This window comes from Poeciliopsis prolifica, unplaced genomic scaffold (assembly GCF_027474105.1).
Source record: "Poeciliopsis prolifica strain line A6 unplaced genomic scaffold, Auburn_PproV2 SCAFFOLD024, whole genome shotgun sequence".
In the NCBI taxonomy this organism is placed as follows: domain Eukaryota; kingdom Metazoa; phylum Chordata; class Actinopteri; order Cyprinodontiformes; family Poeciliidae; genus Poeciliopsis; species Poeciliopsis prolifica.
In genome coordinates, this window is record NW_026562399.1 from 5,246,378 (window position 1) to 5,264,594 (window position 18,217).

Genomic DNA, 18,217 nt, shown 5'->3' on the forward strand with positions numbered 1-18,217 from the left:
GCGGCACAAACCTCAGAAATCAATCAATATAAAACAAAAACATGGAAATTTACGACTTTCCAAAGCCAGAAATCTCCATGTTTTTTCTAGAAATTTTCAGAGATTAATCAGAAAAATAAATCGCAATTTTTTTCTAACAAATTTTTGACTTTTGACACTCATTTCTTCTAGAAAATTTCTATTTATAAAAATGCAACTAATTAATTACAAAAAAATCTATTTTTAAACTTTCTTCGCTTTTTTCTGTTTTTTTTAAAATTTATTTATTTTGTTTTATTTCTGAGCGTAATATTAAAATTTCAGATTTTTTTCCCCCCTATCTACTAACACGTTGCGGTAATCCTCAGGGCAGATGATGTCTCTGCTTGGAGAGGAAATCATCAAATGTTCAGCGCTGAGATTAATTTGATTAATTTGATTAATGCTTAACTTTGTAAGCTTCAAATGTAAAAATACACATTTTCAAAAAAAAAAAAAACTAATTAAGAAAATGTTTCATTGTCTCAAACCAAACATCTGATTTGAGACAGAGTAAATCATTTTCAGAAAATAATTTAGTGTCAAATATAATTCAGACATATTGAAACATTGAAGATGGGCATTTAAAAATGTAATGTTTTTTCATACTTTAACCCTAACCAGGTTTGTAATGTTTTTATATGAAAAGCACTTTGGCCTGCCTTAGACTTATTGAGGTTTCCAGCTCAGGTTCTGTTTAAACTACAGTAAAAAGCTTCCATACTAAGATTATTTCAACATTTCTTTGATCGATTATCGTTCAGATTCTTCTCTGCCATGTTTTCATTTAATCAGTAATCTGTTCCAGGTGGTTTAACTTCCTGTTTCAACAGGAAATAGTTCCTTATCAGAGCATTGTCAGCTCACAATTTGTTTCATCTGGATGCCAACCAGATTAGATATCTGGCCTTAATGAGTCATTTTAAGATGGAATAACACGTCCTCCATGTTATTAAACTGGCTGGACTGGTTTCCAGTCCAGCAGCAGTGAAGCTTCATGGCTTCCTTTGGAGTCCAACCTGAGTCCAGCTGCAGCTCAGTCACCAGCAGAACAACAAACACAACCTCACCGCTGGACTCGCAAATGCAGCTGACTAGCTAATTGTAGCGATGAGGTCATCAGGGTAATAATGCTGGTCAGAACTGGAGCAGAAATGGCCGCTCTCTGAATTCAGTCAGAGCTTTCGATTCAGTTTGTCGCCTCTCCTCGTTCTCTGCTGTCAGCAGAACAATCCCAGAGCTTTTAAATTCTTCTGTAGGGTTCCAGTTTGGAAGGTCTCCTCTTCATGCTGAAATTCAAACATCTTCCCTCTGATCTGACTGAGCTTGTCATTCCTTTGATTTCAACATTTTATTATTTCAGGCCATTGTAAAACAAGGTAAAAAAGCACAAGACATCATAAAAACATCATAAAAACATAGTCTTATGATTGACTAGGTTGAGAAATGAAGTCTGTTTCATGAACTCCATCTGTGTGGCGCAGAGCCTCCTGCAGATCCCAATGTTGGAGTTAATCAGTAACTTTGGTGATCAGGAGGTTTTACAGCAGACAGTCAGGGTCGCGTTGCAAACATGTGGAATAAAATGCGAAAATCGATGGTGATCTGATTAATTGATCAACTTTTTTTTTGATTGCATTTTGTGAAATTAAATTCAGAGTTTATCTAATTTGAAGGTTTTCAGTGAGATCAGAACGTCAGGTCTCCTCTAAGCCCTGCAGGTCGTTTCAGGGTCAGACCAGCTGCAGCATGAAAACCCGTCATGATGAAGATGAAGGAAACAGAGAGGAAGACTCACCGTGAGGACTTCAGCAGAGCGGCGGCTGTGGTTCTGGTTCTGCTCCTCTGCTGCAACCTGAAGCCAATCCAGGAAGGCGGAGCGGCGGGAGGAACCAGGAAGCTTGGAGACGCTGTTCTGCTTCGGTTCGGCAGCAGCAATCAGATACCCGTCAGAACCCGTCGGACCCGCTCCTCTGCCGTTTGACCCACTGGAGCGTTTTCCTCGGGCCGGCCCACCCGCTTCACATCTGGATCTGGCATCGAACTGGTTCTGTCAGCTCTTATCCTGCAGGATTTGCGAATCTGGACCTGGAATCTGGTCTCCACTTTAAACCGTTCTGTACTTTTATTCATCTGGTAGACCAGCTGCTGGAGAAGGAAAATAAATTAATTGTTGAAAACTAACTAAATGAAGTTTGTCAAACTTATTTGATCTGCATGTGTTTACCTTGACTTCTTAAAGGAGCAGCGTCGTGTGTTTTCCTGCCACATCAACATTCACAATCAACTAACTGTGTTATCTTCAGTTATAAAATGCTTCACATGCTCAAATATGACTTAAATTTTACTTCCTAATTTAACTTGAAATTGGCCCTCTGTCTCTTTAAAAACTCTTGCTCTTTCCGAAGCTCCGCCTCCAGGAAGTCATCCCAACATGGCTCCTCTGTTGACCTTTTAATGTTTTTGCCAGCGTTGCTCTGAGCAGCAGCTCCCATAAGGAGCTCAGCAGATGTTTGCTAATTACTACTGGCTAGTCTGACGGAGCAGAGTGCGGGAGGAGCTGCGCCTCGAAGGCGGAGCTAGGTTCCCAGAGGTGCTTTAGCAGTTGAATGGTTGCCATGGAGATTAAAGGATTTCTCACACATCAAAGCAACACTCCAGTGAAAATCTTTAAAATATGATTTAAAAATTAAATGATTTTACATAAAACTCTCCCTTTAATAAACTAAATAAATTAACTTGATTACTTGTGACCAATTAACATAATATATATATTTAAGTTGGATCAGTTGTTTATTTTTTCAGTGCTTTTCGCTACTCTCTCCTACTACTCTCCAGTTATTCATTATTAATAGCTTTATCTTTTCTCTCCAGACTCAGGAGGAAGGTCAACTTCGATACTTTGACCTAAAACTCTTGGACTGAACCCAAACTGTCAAGAACTGGGACCTCTGGGAGCAGTGGGAGCTCTGGGAGGTGTAATGACAACTGGTGATCAGAGGAAATAAAACTCCTCCAAAGTAAAAGTGAACAGAAGTTGATCAGCAGATGTCTCCGCTCATGTTCCTCTCGTTTTTCCATTCCAATTAGAAACAGTGAGATAAAGCAGCCTAAAGTCAGGCTGTCTTTTAAAAGAGGAAAAATCTTCAAAGTGTGGCATGCATCTAAATTCAGCCCAGACCAGTCCATTCTTCTAACTCGTGTGCAGCAAGCCTTTCAGGTTTTCCTCTTTGAGTTGATTAGATGTTTTCTTGGGTTTTGTTGTAAGAGTGAAACTGTCCGGTTCTTCTTCATCTGCTCCACATTCACTTCCTGTTTGTATTTGCTGACATCCTCTCTGTTTCCTGTCATGCTTTTTCTATCAGACTCAGACTTTCAAAAATAAATAAAGTCAAATTGCTTTCCAGACATCAGCAGGACGTTGGCTCCAACTGCAAGGATTCACGGTTGAAGGTGGTCCGATAGCGCCACCATCAGGCCGTCTTCGTCCAGACCAACATTAAGCTTCACATTAATTTGAAACATGTTTCTCTCGTCCTTTAGTTGTTACAAACCCTCTTCTGCCAAGAGAACCCTGACCTCAGCCTCCTTCCTCCATGAAAACAAAAAGCTGAAACATGTTTTTCAGAATGTGGGTCAAAGAAAAAAGCCTGGAATATGGAATTAGGACAGTTTTTATTGATTCAAAGTATTAGGAAAGTGCAGATGAATGAAATGTCATCTTTGGTAAAACCACCAGAGAACTGTTCAGATGAGACTTCTATGTGTGCTATAACCAGCAGGGGGCGCCACAGTCCAGAAAAAAAAGACGAAAACAGGATATTTTACACTACAAGGACAGTGTGGAAAAAGAATCTTTATATTGGAGTTAATAATCTGCATTGACATTGCTTTAATTGATAAAAATAAATTGATTGATTATTTACAGCTTAAACTGAACCAGAGGAAGGAAAACAATGACCTGTGTCATTTCTGAACACTTGACTCTAAACCTCCTTAAGGATGCCACATTCAAATTTTCTATTTGATGAAATCTGAATTTGTGTTGTGGCGTTGTTCGTAATGTAAGGGGAGGAGTTCGGGTTATGTTTTGTGCTCTTATTTTGAAAGGTGAGGGTGTGTTGTGGTAGCCATGTTTGGCCTAAAATGGTTCATTCCTCGTACTGGAGACTGTAAGAAGGGAAGTTTGTGATTAAACGGAGACAAGTTCCTGAACTCCAGAGCTATTTCAACTCTTATCGTCCCATTGGAAACGTCTGAAACTCACATCTGAAACACTACACACTGCTGAATGATGTAAAAGCATCAAAATGGTGCTGCTGCAGCATCCTGTTCATGGCAGTAAAAATGGCCGCCATCTCTAATGGATTGTAAAGTTTCTGAAAGAGCCAGCACAATCAGCAGCTAGTCGGCAGATGAAGAAAGCTGATCAAAGCTAACAGCCGTTAGTGGAGCATTGTCTGCAGTTTCTGAGTTGGTTTTAACCTGGTTCTGTTTGGATGTGAACTCAGACCAGGAGCAGTCGGTTGGGATGTGATGCTTTCACTGACTCAGACTGCTTTCATCTCTTCATCAAGTTGACTGTCTTTCTTCTTCTCCTGTCTCACGTTACCTATGGAAAAGTCGGATAAAATGCGATATTACTGCAGACGCTTTGAAAACATGAAATAATGATTTAACCTTTAAAAAAGTACAGTTGAGCGATGATGCAATCTTTCTGGTTGATTTCTGTTGCTATGACCACAGAGTTGACGTTGCCTCTCTAATGAATGGACGTCTTTATAAAACTGACAGAGCTGGAGGTCTGTCGCCAGTCTGTCCAGTAAATCAAGAGGAAGGAAGAAAACTCTGGTAATATTTACAGTTTTTAATTTAATTTACTTAAAATGATCCAAGAACTTCATGCTTGTGATGATGGTTCCTCTGATCTCTTATTTGGTGCCTTTATTTCAGACTGATGGGAAATTTCACCTTCAACAGCTTCACTCTGGAGATAGAAGGGATACAAGTGACTCCAATGTCGATGTACCCTCTCTTTTTATTCTTCCTTTCCATCTACCTGTTCATCATGATATCTAATGTGGGGATTGTGATCCTCATTTGCATGGACAGAAGCCTCCATCAGCCCATGTACCTGCTCTTCTGTAACCTGCCATTTAACGACATTCTTGGTAACTCGTACATGGTGCCCCGCCTGATGTCGGACATCTTGCTGCCTCCGGCTGAGCGCCTTATCAGTTACTATGAGTGTGTTGTTCAGGCTTTCTGTGCCCACATGTTTGGCACCGCGTCCCACACGGTGCTGATGATCATGGCCTTCGACAGATATGTTGCCATCTGTAATCCTCTGCGTTACTCAGCAATAATGACCAACAGGATGGTGGTGAAACTGACTGTCTCTGCCTGGGGGTCGGCCTTGGTTCTGGTCGGCATTCTGCTGGGTCTGACGGTCCGGCTGAGCCGCTGCAGGACTCTCATTTCCAACCCGTACTGTGACAACGCCTCACTGTTCAAGCTGTCCTGTGAGAGCGTGGTGATCAATCAAATCTACGGCCTGACCTTCACTGTGGTTCTGTTGACCTCCTCCATCGGCAGCATCCTCTTCACCTACACCAGGATCACCATGGTCTGTCTGACCAGCAAGAGCAAGTCTATAAACACTAAAGCCCTGAAGACCTGCAGCACACACCTCTTCATCTACATGATCACGTTTGTATGTGGAAAGTTTCACATCGTGTTCCATCGCTTCCCTCAGTTCGTAGACCAAAGGAAGCTGGTCGCCATCTTGTTCCACATCGTCCCCGGCAGTCTGAACCCCGTCATCTACGGAGCTCAGTCCAAAGAGATCAAGAAATTCCTGTCGCGGTTGTTTCGGTCCAGAAAGGTTCTGTCATCATGATTATGGATATCCAACCACAGAATTGAGTTCTAATTCTGTTTTCACACATTTCTTACATTTACTTTATATTTTCTGCATTTAGATATTTTAAACATCTGATCCAGACAAATATTATAACCTTCTGTCTCTGTACGAAACTGAATTTTGTTAATAAATGTTCATGTTTAAGTCTTTGAAAGCACTAATAAGAAATTATGTTTTAGTTCAAACTCTAATTTATTTTATTTTATATTCAAGAAAATTATGTGAAAAATGTGATTTCAAAATAAAATAAAAATTCCTAATTGATGAACACAAAACAAAGGAACAGTTCTTGTTCTCTGATTCATTAACAGAAAGTTCATGAAGGGCAATTTTTTAATCAGCTTGTTTTTTATTGCTTTATTTTCTTATTTTTTTGGATTAACTGACAATGGTGTCATGTGTCCCTGAAGTAGTTTTTCATTTCATAATTACGATCTGATTTATACTGGTGGATGATTTTCATTTATACAGAACTGTTTTTGTAAATCAAACTGATTTAACTGATCTGCCTCTAAACTCTGCAAAGCTGAAGATCTAAATATTTGGTTCTAGATGGTCCAACTTCATCATCTCTTAGCTCAACCCTCATGTTTTAGACATTATTTAGTTGAGAGGACAGAGCTGGCCAAATAAGAACGTTGATTAGGTTTTGTTTCATAAACCTGCTGGAAGTGATGAACCATCAAGGCCACCAGATTAATGTTCAGGATTTCCCAATATTTTCTGGTTTAAAATCAGAAACTTGTTAGTTTTTTTCTGGCTAATGATGTAATAGAAATATATATTTTAGGCAAAATACTGAATATTTCTTGGAGGTTCCCCATGTTCATGTTTAAAACATGGAATCATTTTGTTGAAAAAAAGCGTCTCTTTCTCCTGACCGACACTCTCAATGCTAAATCCAACAAAACATCCAGTTATTTCTCCTCGGTCAAATCTGGCATCAACCATCAGAGCCCAAACCTGACGCAGGTTTTATATGAGCCAGTTCTGGTCTGTGTTGCTGGGCCACTTCTCAAACTAAAGGTTTAGTTGGAGTCTATTGCTTCCTGCCCACATGCTCCTTCACCTGGAGCATGGTCCAATAAGAACTGTGATGAAAAAAGTCCAGTGGAGTGAATCCTGTTGGGCTGAAGACCAAAACATTCCCTCGTGATTCTGAGGTCCCTTCACTCCATTTATAATTCACCTTATTCTAACTGTAATTTGCTATTGGTTAGGTTAGTGTGGATCACACTATAAGGCCGAGTACGTTGGGTCACCTGCGTTCACACACTGAAATTGGATGCCATTGTCAATACAGTTAATATAAAGGGTTTAATTTGGTTGCCCAACCCTGAAGCAGCTTCAGCATTATCAGCTTCGTCCACCCGGTTCAGTGCAGAGTTTTCAGTCTGACTCACAGTCTCTGGTTTATTTCATCCTAAAGATTTTCTGCCACGTTGGGATCAGGACTCTGTCATGTTGCCAGGGCATGGGGGCAAAGTATTATAAGTTAGATCGCAGAGTGAAAAATGACTCGACTCTACAAGGTCACACCCAGACAAGCATATTCATAAATCCAGCAAAAATACCACAAAACACTAAACCTTACATCAGTCCTTATGTTTAGCAGTTTTGATGAAACAAAATAGAGAAAATAGTAGTAAATGTGGAGGTCTTCATGTACAGACGCATTTAACAGGAAGACAGCAGCAGCATGCAGTGGCTAACAAGTCTTGGTAGTTAGTAGTTGGTTGAGGACCATATGTGTCTTCAAAGAAAACATTTCAAGCCTACTGTTCCCTAAAATGTTCTCACAAACCAAGTGGTAGCAAAGCAGCCACTTGGTTAGTGAGCCAGAAAACAGAGGCCAAACCGAGTTACAATAATACTTTCAGACACAGATTTCCTTCTGAAAGAGTTTAAGATTAGCAGAGCTTTCAGCTCTTTTTTCCATATTAGGAAGCTTGCTCTAAGAATGAAGAAGCTAACTGGGCATAACGTAGCGTCAGTACTAACATGGCTTAGCATGGCGATTCTAATTCTGTTGGTAAAAGAGCTTTTGGTTTGGAGCAAGCTGCAGAATGACTAAAAAATTACTAAGTTAATTTCATTGAGTCCTTTTGAATCAAAATTAAATCCATAAAATGCAACTCTTCCATTCATATTTTTTGTAATCTTGATCAGTTTTCAAAGTATTTGGACATAAAGTGAAAGTTTTGTCATTGATTTCAGTCATTTTTATGTCACTGACAAATAATGGAGTACCTTTGTGAAGAAGAACTGTTTTTTCATTGTGAATGTTAGCTGTCATATATACAGGCTGAACTGTCATTGAATTCAATATTTTATTAGTTAATTTAAGTGCAAACTGTAGATACTAGTTCAGTCCTTTATATTTGTCATTTCTTGTTTACATTTCCTGCAGGCATATAATTATTAATTAAATGGATAATTATATTGATTGTTCAAGACCACAACTCCAAATAGCTGAGGAAACAACATGTCTCAACAAATGAGTCAATCTGCAGCACTTTCAGGAAGAATGAAATACTAGATGAGGAGAAAATGAACTGATTGTTTTACAAAATGAATAATTTATTAAATAAAAAATGCTTTGTGAAGGAAAATAATTTTATTGACTTAAAACTGTCAAAGACCAGATGTTAAAATACCATAAATTATTTTAAAGTATATCTGACCACAAAGCTTACTACAAATGAAAAGATGTGGACTTTACATTAAAAGGATGCACATTGTTAATTTTAAACACAAGCATTCATTGTGATTAAATGCCTCACACACAAGAAACATGATTAAAACTAAAACACTATTTCATTAATGTCAGGGATTCCTCTGAAACAGTTTTCTACTTTTCGGAAACTGGGGACAATTCATCTTAAAATGTTTATCTTTTTTTTTTATCCAAGGATTTTTGATGGCTGCAGTGGCCTGTATTTTTTTAAAACTAGGCTAATGGGAAAAAGGGAATGAGAGAGGGGAAGACATGCGGCAAATGTCGCCAGAGCCGGGAGTCGAACCTGCAATGAAGACGAAGGCCTCCATACGTAGGTTGTGCTAAACCCCAACACCACCACAGCACGCCCTAAAATGTTTATCTTTAAATCTTTCCATAGTAAGTAAACAAAAAACAGATTTGAGCCATTATGATGACTGAACCTTTCTGGAGAACAGCTTGAACAGAAACCGTTTCATCTCTTTGGACTGAACGCCGTAGATGATGGGGTTCAGGCTGCCGGGGACGATATGAAACAGAATGACACACACTTTCCTGTATTCTGAATATTCAGGGAAACGATGCAACGCAATGTTCAATTTCCCAAAAACAAACATAATCATGTAGACAAAGAGGTGTGTGCTGCAGGTCTTCAGGGCTTTGCTGTTCAGAGACTTGTTCCTGCTGGTCAGACAGACCATGGTGATCCTGGTGTAGGTGAGGACGATGCTGCCGATGGAGGAGGTCAACAGAACCACGGTGAAGGTCAGGCCGTAGATGTTATTGATCACCACGCTCTCACAGGACAGCTTGAACAGTGAGGCGTTGTCACAAAATGGGTTGGCAATCAGAGTCCTGCATCGGCTCAGTCGGATGGTCAGACCCAGCAGAATGCCGACCAGAACCAAGGCCGACCCCCAGGCAGAGACGGTCAGTTTCACCACCATCCTATTGGTCATTATTGCTGAGTAACGCAGAGGATTACAGATGGCAACATATCTGTCGAAGGCCATGATCATCAGCACCGTGTGGGACGTGGTGCCGAACATGTGGGAACAGAAAGCCTGAACAACACACTCATAGTAACTGATGAGGCGCTCAGCCGGAGGCAGCAAGATGTCCATCAACACACGAGGCAACATGACAGAGTTTCCCAGAATATCATTAAAAGGCAGGTTGCAAAACAGCAAATACATGGGCTGATGGAGGCCTTATCAAAGATGATCAGAGCCACAATCCCAATGTTAGCTATCATAATGAACAGATAGGCAGACAGCAACACGAAGAATACAGGATACATGGACGCCTCTTCCACATTTAAGCCTTCAATCTGCAGCATATAGCTGTTGAATGTGTAGTTTTCCATCAAGCTCTTCAACTATCTGACCCTTCTGTGGATCGCAACATCTTTCTTCACAATATAAAAGGTGTGGAACCAAGTGGCAGGTGGAAAGGGGAAGTCCTAACCATCAGGTGGCCATGGAGACAGTGAGGTCTTTCAAAAATCTTTTTGTGTTAAGACTCATTAAGACTCATTGTTAAGAATGTCAATCATTTCAAGCCACAATATTAATGACATGTAGCCTATTCTCCTTCATATTAAATACTCAAGGTGCCTTGCTCAGATCAGAAGCTTCATTCACTTTTTTGTGGATGCAGTAGAACTGGTTCTGCTCAAATCAAGTGATTCATGGTCCTACCTCAACCATTGAGCCTGGGAAGAAAGACATATTCAGTTAGGAAGCAGCAACACCACTGAAATCCTTAATCTGTGCTGTCCTTTAGCTCATCAGGGTTGATTCATTTCTAACCACATCCAGCGACTGGAACCTGCCAGAGAACTAAATCCAAACAAGTAAATTCCCTTTGAAGCCTTCTTGGAGTAAGGCCAAAACAGAAACCTGTTCTCTGAAAGTTGGGTGACAGGATGACATTCACTCAGACTGTGGATGAAAATGAGTCACTTTCTGTGAAAAGAAACCTCTCATCACTAAAGCCAAAGAGGAGCCAGGGACAGACAGACTCGTCTTCCAAAAACTACCCTAGCCTCAAGAAGACAGATACCAGTCACTATATGGGCAGCCATATTGCTATAAAGAGGCAGGTCTAACCCCACCCCTGCACCACATTGCCCTGTACAGTTCAACGTGGTCCATCATGTTTTGTGAGTTAAAACCAAAACCCGAACATCCTTGGAGTACGACAGTCATTCTGATCACCAGAACCTGCAAACCCCTCCAGCAACCCAACTACCCAGAACAAGGAAAATGTGCCCCTCCCAAGGCTCTGTTTTGGGAAACAGGATCCCCTGCAAGGTGCCGATCCTTCCTGTGTTAGCAGTTCAGGAGAACTCGTGCCAGCCAAATGCTGACCCGGCTCACGGAACCCTAAGATTTGGTAGGCCTTCATATCCAAGCAGGCATTCCTGTTCGTCCAATCCTTCCCTCGCCAGTTGCTCAATGGCTGTGACTGATATCAAACTCCTCCCAACCCAGCTATGCTCCCATAATGCCTGTTAAACTAAATTACTAGCACCATGTGAACTGATATGATTATTAAAGAGTTGTCAACAATGAACCTTCCTTTGAGGTATGTCAAGTTTCTCAATATTTTTGTGGATAAGGATTTCCAAGGTAGCAGATGAATTTGGCCATCCGACCATGGGGAAATATGTACATAAAACCAAAACCAAGTGGAGAAAAGAGCCATTCTGCAATATCCAAATGTGTCCGGCATGTCAACTTGGACACCGGCCTGATATGCTCCTTTTTGTTTTGGGTACTATGAGAACTTGCCCGCTGTTTACACTCGGGATTTAGCATCTCCATTAAAATTTTTAACCCCCATTGATTGGTGCAGCTACACCAGAGTCTGCACAAGGCAGACTCTTTTGGAATCCAGTAATTATGTTAATTTGTCAAGTTTGAAGGTTGGACAAAAGTGGCAAAAGGCCCCAAAGGACAGATAAATGTCAACAGACTCTCAGGTCAGACTTTGACCCTTGGCAGTGTGCAGGTTGTGTAAACTCAATGCATTTTATTAGTGGGACTGCGAGTGTCAAGTCAGCAAAGACGAGAAGCTTCTAGGTGCAGCAGAAGCTGATATGTTTCTTCAACAAGCAAATATTTTGCTAAGATATATCGCACTGAAGCTGAATTTCTGACCAGGCTGTAAGTTGCAGATTGGGGGTGGGCAGCGTTTCTGAATGCTGTCTGGGATAAGCATGGCACTTCTGGGAACAACAATGGGATGTATGAGGCGTGTCCACTTTGATCCCATTCGTCAGTGACATTTGCCCTACACTTTCTGCAGTTACAATGTCTGACAGGTGTCCCAAAATGCTTCACTTTTTGTCATTAGAATTAGTGTTGGGCAAATCTCGCAGGTTTCCCAGGCCAGTGTGAGCTATCCCTTCTCCAGGGATAGTGGAGAATTTTGATTCCAGGAATCAAAATTGGGGATCAGAAGTATTAGAAAGTACCTACTGGGGGCTTACCTGGACCTCCAATTGAATCTGGACTCTTAAGCCGAGTCAAAGACAAATCAATCCAGAGTTGAAGAACTCCATGGCTCTGGTCAGGTAAAACTTTGTGGGACATTTGCCTGACATTTTTCTAATTCTAAAGTAGGGCTAAATTTTCTTACCCAGGAACAGGTGCTACAGCATAAACCTTGAACATTTTCCCAATATAATCTATGGGAAAGCCTTCATCGATTTGTAATAAACCAAGCAAGGTATTAGTTGCACTGTAATCTCAGAGATGAGGCATCCCTGAAAACAAACATATCAGGATGGTTGTAAAAAAACGGGAATGTTTTTATTTATGAAAGACGGTGACAAAATATCAGTCATAACATGGAACGATGTCCCACATTCATGGCCCCTGATAGAGGGACACGGTACAGAATCAGTTGTGTCCCTCGTAGACGAACAGGAGGCGCTTTGCAATTGTATATCTGGGTCTACTACATTTTACTACAGTTTAAATTTCTTTTACAAATTCAAGACTAAAATCTGAACTTGTTCGGAACTCAATTTTAACATATTTTTAACTTTGACTTTAATGTAGTATGTCAATACAACCGCATTGTAGTCTAAAGACATTGTAGACATGTTTTGGCTAAAAAAATACTCAGAATATTTCCTTACCTTTTAAGCATACATGATTTTTCCTCATTGGTCAATAAAGTTGTTTTTACAAGTCTATATACATTTTTATATTCAATAAAATAAATGTCTCCAGAAATGTCAGACCCTACATTTTCTGAAACTCCCAACTAATGGGGATTTTTCTGTCTCTGACCTTCCTTTTCTTTTTTACATGCAAGCATTTCATTGTCAAATGTTTCAAACATAACAAGTCACACTCAGCTTTCAGAACTTAAAGCTAATTTTACTCATTATTATGATAACAGAGCCTTTCTGGAGTAGAACTTATTGAACAGAAACCGTTTCATCTCTTTGGACTGAACGCCGTAGATGATGGGGTTCAGGCTGCCGGGAACGATATGAAACAGAATAACACACACTTTCCTGTATTCTGAATATTCAGGGAAACGATGCAACACAATGTTCATTTTCCCAAAAACAAACATAATCATGTAGACAAAGAGGTGTGTGCTGCAGGTCTTCAGGGCTTTGCTGTTCAGAGACTTGCTCTTGCTGGTCAGACAGACCATGGTGATCCTGGTGTAGGTGAGGACGATGCTGCCGATGGAGGAGGTCAACAGAACCACGGTGAAGGTCAGGCCGTAGATGTTATTGATCACCACGCTCTCACAGGACAGCTTGAACAGTGAGGCGTTGTCACAGTAAGTATTTGCAATGAAAGTCCTACATCGGCTCAGCCGGATGGTCAGACCCAGCAGAATCCCGACGACAACCAAAGCCGACCCCCAGGCAGCGACAGTGAGTTTCATCATCATCTTCTTGGTCATTATCGCAGAGTAACGCAGAGGATTACAGATGGCAACATATCTGTCGAAGGCCATGATCATCAGCACCGTGTGGGACGTGGTGCCGAACATGTGGGAACAGAAAGCCTGAACAACACACTCATAGTAACTGATGAGGCGCTCAGCCGGAGGCAGCAAGATGTCCATCAACACACGAGGCAACATGACAGAGTTTCCCAGAATATCATTAAAAGGCAGGTTGCAAAACAGCAAATACATGGGCTGATGGAGGCTTTTATCAAAGATGATCAGAGCCACAATCCCAATGTTAGCTATCATAATGAACAGATAGGCAGACAGCAACACGAAGAATACAGGATACATGGACGCCTCTTCCACATTTAAGCCTTCAATCTGCAGCATATAGCTGTTGAACGTGTAGTTTTCCATCATTACTAGAAGCAAAAACTAATAAGCAGAAATCACTGTTGAAATTTGTTAAATCTTTTAACAGAAATCTGTAGGACCTAAAGGAGTTTGTGCTCAAAGTCTATCAGAAAAGCTTAGTAATTTAATGTCCAGATTGTACCTTTAATTTCTTCTGACTTTCTATAATGATGTTCACTTGCTATCTAACTGGCACTACAGAAAATCCCTGCATCCTTTCCCTGTTTATAATGTTGGATTAAAGGGAGCTGTGGGAAGGGGAAGTCCCAACATGGAGGTGGTGCCGCTGGAGATAGACAAAAGTTTTCAATCTGTTTCCAACTTGACAGCACTAACTCAAGTATGATGACTCAATTAAAATGTTTTAGTTCGAGTTCAAAGGAAAAAGGTGCAAACTCTACAGAATTGGGCTCGTTTGATCTTTATTTTACAGGTGTATTCTGAGGCTACCGGTCAGCAGGATCTTTATCCCACTCCAGCTCAGCTGATACCAAGGCATCTGAAAAACACCAGCTGAATTAAATGTTTTAAAGATTCCTGTTTCCAAGTTCTCCAGTGAGACACCCAAGAGAGTTCACCTCCATCTTTTGCTCCTGTCTTTTGTTGTCAGATAACATAGTGGAGATGGAAGTCGGGGTTTGCACTGCAGTTAGAGGTTTGACAGTCCAATTCATCTGCCTCTGTTGTTTCCTAAGACAAAGTCACTGCCCCCCCATTGCCTGCTGGTGGAGGTCAAAAGGCCGAACAGGTGGTGCTGTTGCAAGGCAGCGTTGCCTCTTTCAGTCTGATCCAGAGCAGCTATGCTATTATGTAGCAGTTTGCCACCATCAGTGCATGAATGTGTGTGAAGCACTTTGGGGTCTTCTGGGTGAGATGAAGTGCAAAATAAGAGCAGCCCAGTCCAGATGACGGAGTGCAGAAGGGTTCTTCTCCATCTCTTGATGTAGTTCCTGAGTTCTGTATTGAGATGATCCAAGAAATTCTACCTCTTTCAGGTTCCTCTTGTCCAATATGGCTGAACCTTTACAGTTAAAGTAAAAATAATCACCAAGAGAGATTGATAATGAAAGTCCTAACACACCCCAGATCCAGACTGGCTCAGGAGAGTTACTTAAGTTCCTGTCCTTAGTTGTCTGATGACTGCAGTCATCTGGTCTGCAAGACCATTGTCCATGATGACAGTCGTCATCTGGGACTCCCAGGATATGGCTAACATAACCTGTCCTGACAGATTTCAGGAAAACCCTCTCAAATTTCTCCAGAAGAGTAGAGTCCTCTGTAAAGTTGTGATACTGTGCAAAGGCTTCAAGCTCGAGGGCCTCTGGTAGAACCGCTAAGACGATGAGGTGAGCAGAAAGGTTGGTTTTGTTTTACACATGCAATGAGCAAACATCTGAACTGTTGATTTGCTGCAATTTTATCAGCTGCACATAATTCAAGTAGACTGAGATGACTCTCTGTGTTTGGTTCTGGTTCAGGGGAGGGAGAAGACCTGAGGCCTGTGGTGCTAAGTCATTCAGGATTTATAAACTAACAACAGTATTTTCTATTATCTCAGTGGGAGGACTGTTGGGGTGATGTGCTTCATGTTTCTGGTTTCAGCTGTTGAGTTTTGTAGGAATTCCTGTCTACAAAAAATGCAGTGACATCTGCAGTGTCATTGCAACAGTTGAATTGACTTTGTTGCAGTAATTGGTGCAACTAAAGATAAACCTGTGGATGAGTTTCTTTACATTTTGCTGGAACACTTGTATCTTTGTTTTGGAAATGTTCTTCAGGTGATGGAAGGCCAACTTTGTGATTGTCATTATTACGTCAGTCCATGATTCATCAGTTGATTCTAAATCTGTCATGAGAAAAGGAAATATTCGGTCCGGTGACATTCAACACAATTTTCACCATTCAAATTTAAAAATTGTCAGAATTAAGTGAGCATTGTCAGTTTAAATGGAGCGGCACCGTTGACTCAACACCAGTTTATTGGCGTGGCCTGCGAGTTTTAGTCTCCATGACTCCAAGCATGTTGTTACAGTGCTACTCTCAGATGAATTGACAAATTTATATAAAAATCAGCCAAGACATACCTCTCCTACAATCACGGTGGTTCATCTTTGCAAGCCTGAGAAGTTTAGAAATCCCAGGTAAATGTTCAAACATTTTGAATATATTGCTTTTGGTGTTTGTGTTTCTGAACCAACAAGTAATTTTGCTTGTTCTGAAAGGTGTCTTTGTTAAATTTTTTCATGATTAGAAAAAAAGAAAAGAAAAAACATTGATGTTCTCATTTGATCTTTTTGCAGGATGATGGAAAATGAAACCCTTAATAGTGTGACCCTCCAGCTGGAGGGGTTAAAGGTCGTAGAGACATCAGCGTACCCTGTCTTTCTGTTTTTCCTCTTCTCCTATCTGTTCATAATGATACTGAACATTGCGATTATAATCCTGGTTTGCATTGATAAAAGCCTGCATCAGCCCATGTATTTGTTGTTCTGTAACCTTCCGGTCAATGATATCTTTGGGAATTCAATTGTTTTGCCCCGTTTGCTGTCGGACCTCCTGAAGCCTCCCTCAGAGTTGATAATCAGTTACTATGAGTGTGTTGTTCAGGCATTCTGCACCCACATGTTTGGCACCGCGTCCCACACGGTGCTGATGATCATGGCCTTCGACAGATATGTTGCCATCTGTAATCCTCTGCGTTACTCAGCGATAATGACCAACAGGATGGTGGTGAAACTGACTGTCGCTGCCTGGGGGTCGGCCTTGGTTCTGGTTGGCATTCTGCTGGGTCTGACGGTCCGACTGAGCCGCTGCAGGACTCTCATCGCCAACCCGTACTGTGACAACGCCTCACTGTTCAAGCTGTCCTGTGAGAGCGTGGTGATCAATAACATCTACGGCCTGACCTTCACTGTGGTTCTGTTGACCTCCTCCATCGGCAGCATCCTCTTCACCTACACCAGGATCACCATGGTCTGTCTGACCAGCAGGAACAAGTCTCTGAACAGCAAAGCCCTGAAGACCTGCAGCACACACCTGGTTGTGTATCTCATCATGCTTTTCTGTGGCATACTGATCGTCGTGTTGCATCGTTTCCCTCAGTACTCGGACCAGAGGAAAATGTCTGCCATCTTGTTCCACATCATCCCCTGCAGCCTGAATCCCATCATTTATGGAGTTCAGTCCAAAGAAATAAAAAGATTCCTCTCAAACGCTTTCAGATTTAGAAAAGTTTTACCTTCATCTTGAAAAAAATAATATTTTATGGTTTAGAAAAGTTGTCTAACAGGAATTGAGAAATGAAATATTTTTGTTAAATGCAAACAGCTCTTTATTTTATTTTTATGACCCAAGACATGATAATCTAAAGGACAGTGTGAATTTAAATACCTGTGTGTGTGTGTGTGTGTGTGTGTGTGTGTGTGTGTGTGTGTGTTCCTCATATAATACAGAACTTTAATTGGTCATTTTTATACTTATGTGTTGCAAAGTTGCCTTTTCACAATTTTCTGTCATGTTTCGATCCCTATGATTAAAGAATAAAGATTTTATAGACTTGCATTTGTTTCTCTGTAACCTAAAATCCCAGTTTAAAACCAATTTGAAGTAATTTAATGTATTTTTTCTAATTAAACATCAACAGTTGTTCATATCTTTGGCCTTCGGTTTCATTCAAAAGTTTCATTTAAAACACAAAGTGTCTCTGAAAACTCCTTCCTGTTGAAGCTAAAACACATTCAGTCGAACTGTTTGTGTCCAGAGAGTCAAACTTTGATTCAGGCGCTCAGGGGACACAGCGCCCCCCGGTGAGCAGCAAGTTTCATCAGCATGTTTTGAACAGAACAGTGTTGAAGTTTCCAGAACAAAGAAAATCATTAATGACTCCCAGTGTGAGCTGCTCCATAAAAACACTTTTCAACAGTTTCTGATAATTAACCCAGAGGGAGAAAGCATTGATAGATGTTTATTACAGCTTAGACAATAACCTGATTACAATGATGAAAGATCTCTTCTGGGATCTTCAAACTGTTTAACTTATTTTATTGGAGTAAAGTCTCAGTCTATGTTTCTCCTTTAGCCAGCAACAACAAGCTCTTCAATAAATTACAGTTAAATAAACAAAACGATAAACATGTCAAATAATTTCAAGGGCCTAAATCCTGCGAAACAGCAGCGGTGAAGACACACGACTGTCAACATGTGCAGAGACAGAG

The 18,217-nt window shown here is 40.8% G+C and overlaps 4 protein-coding genes across 5 annotated transcripts; 2 read left to right on the forward strand and 2 right to left on the reverse strand.

The window, feature by feature from the left end:
- The first annotated feature begins 4,972 nt into the window (after positions 1 to 4,972).
- On the forward strand, positions 4,973 to 8,031 carry LOC129370616 (olfactory receptor 146-like). Of its 2 annotated transcripts, XM_055046711.1 has the most exons (2): positions 4,976 to 5,886; positions 8,001 to 8,031. In XM_055046711.1, the coding sequence occupies exons 1-2, from the start codon at positions 4,976 to 4,978 to the stop codon at positions 8,029 to 8,031; spliced, it is 942 nt and encodes a 313-aa protein (XP_054902686.1). The 2 variants fall into 2 exon arrangements, with proteins under 2 accessions (XP_054902687.1, XP_054902686.1); XM_055046712.1 differs by lacking the exon at positions 8,001 to 8,031 and having other exon boundaries at positions 4,973 to 5,917.
- A 1,057-nt stretch (positions 8,032 to 9,088) lies between these two features.
- Positions 9,089 to 10,026, reverse strand: LOC129370626 (olfactory receptor 52N5-like). The gene is given in 2 exon segments (XM_055046732.1): positions 9,089 to 9,870; positions 9,873 to 10,026. Coding segments are annotated over 2 exon segments (936 nt in total).
- Positions 10,027 to 13,064: 3,038 nt separating this feature from the next.
- LOC129370618 (olfactory receptor 146-like) lies at positions 13,065 to 14,009 on the reverse strand. The gene has a single exon (XM_055046714.1). The coding sequence runs from the start codon at positions 14,007 to 14,009 to the stop codon at positions 13,065 to 13,067; it is 945 nt and encodes a 314-aa protein (XP_054902689.1).
- A 2,292-nt stretch (positions 14,010 to 16,301) lies between these two features.
- On the forward strand, positions 16,302 to 17,252 carry LOC129370621 (olfactory receptor 52D1-like). The gene has a single exon (XM_055046722.1). It carries the CDS (start codon positions 16,305 to 16,307, stop codon positions 17,250 to 17,252), a length of 948 nt encoding a protein of 315 aa, XP_054902697.1. The 5' UTR covers positions 16,302 to 16,304.
- The last annotated feature ends 965 nt before the right edge of the window (positions 17,253 to 18,217 follow it).

Coding starts and splice junctions, on each gene's coding strand:
- LOC129370616 (XM_055046712.1), top strand. CDS start 4,976: ATGGGAAATTTCACCTTCAACAGCTTCACTCTGGAGATAGAAGGGATA.
- LOC129370618 (XM_055046714.1), bottom strand. CDS start 14,009: ATGATGGAAAACTACACGTTCAACAGCTATATGCTGCAGATTGAAGGC.
- LOC129370621 (XM_055046722.1), top strand. CDS start 16,305: ATGATGGAAAATGAAACCCTTAATAGTGTGACCCTCCAGCTGGAGGGG.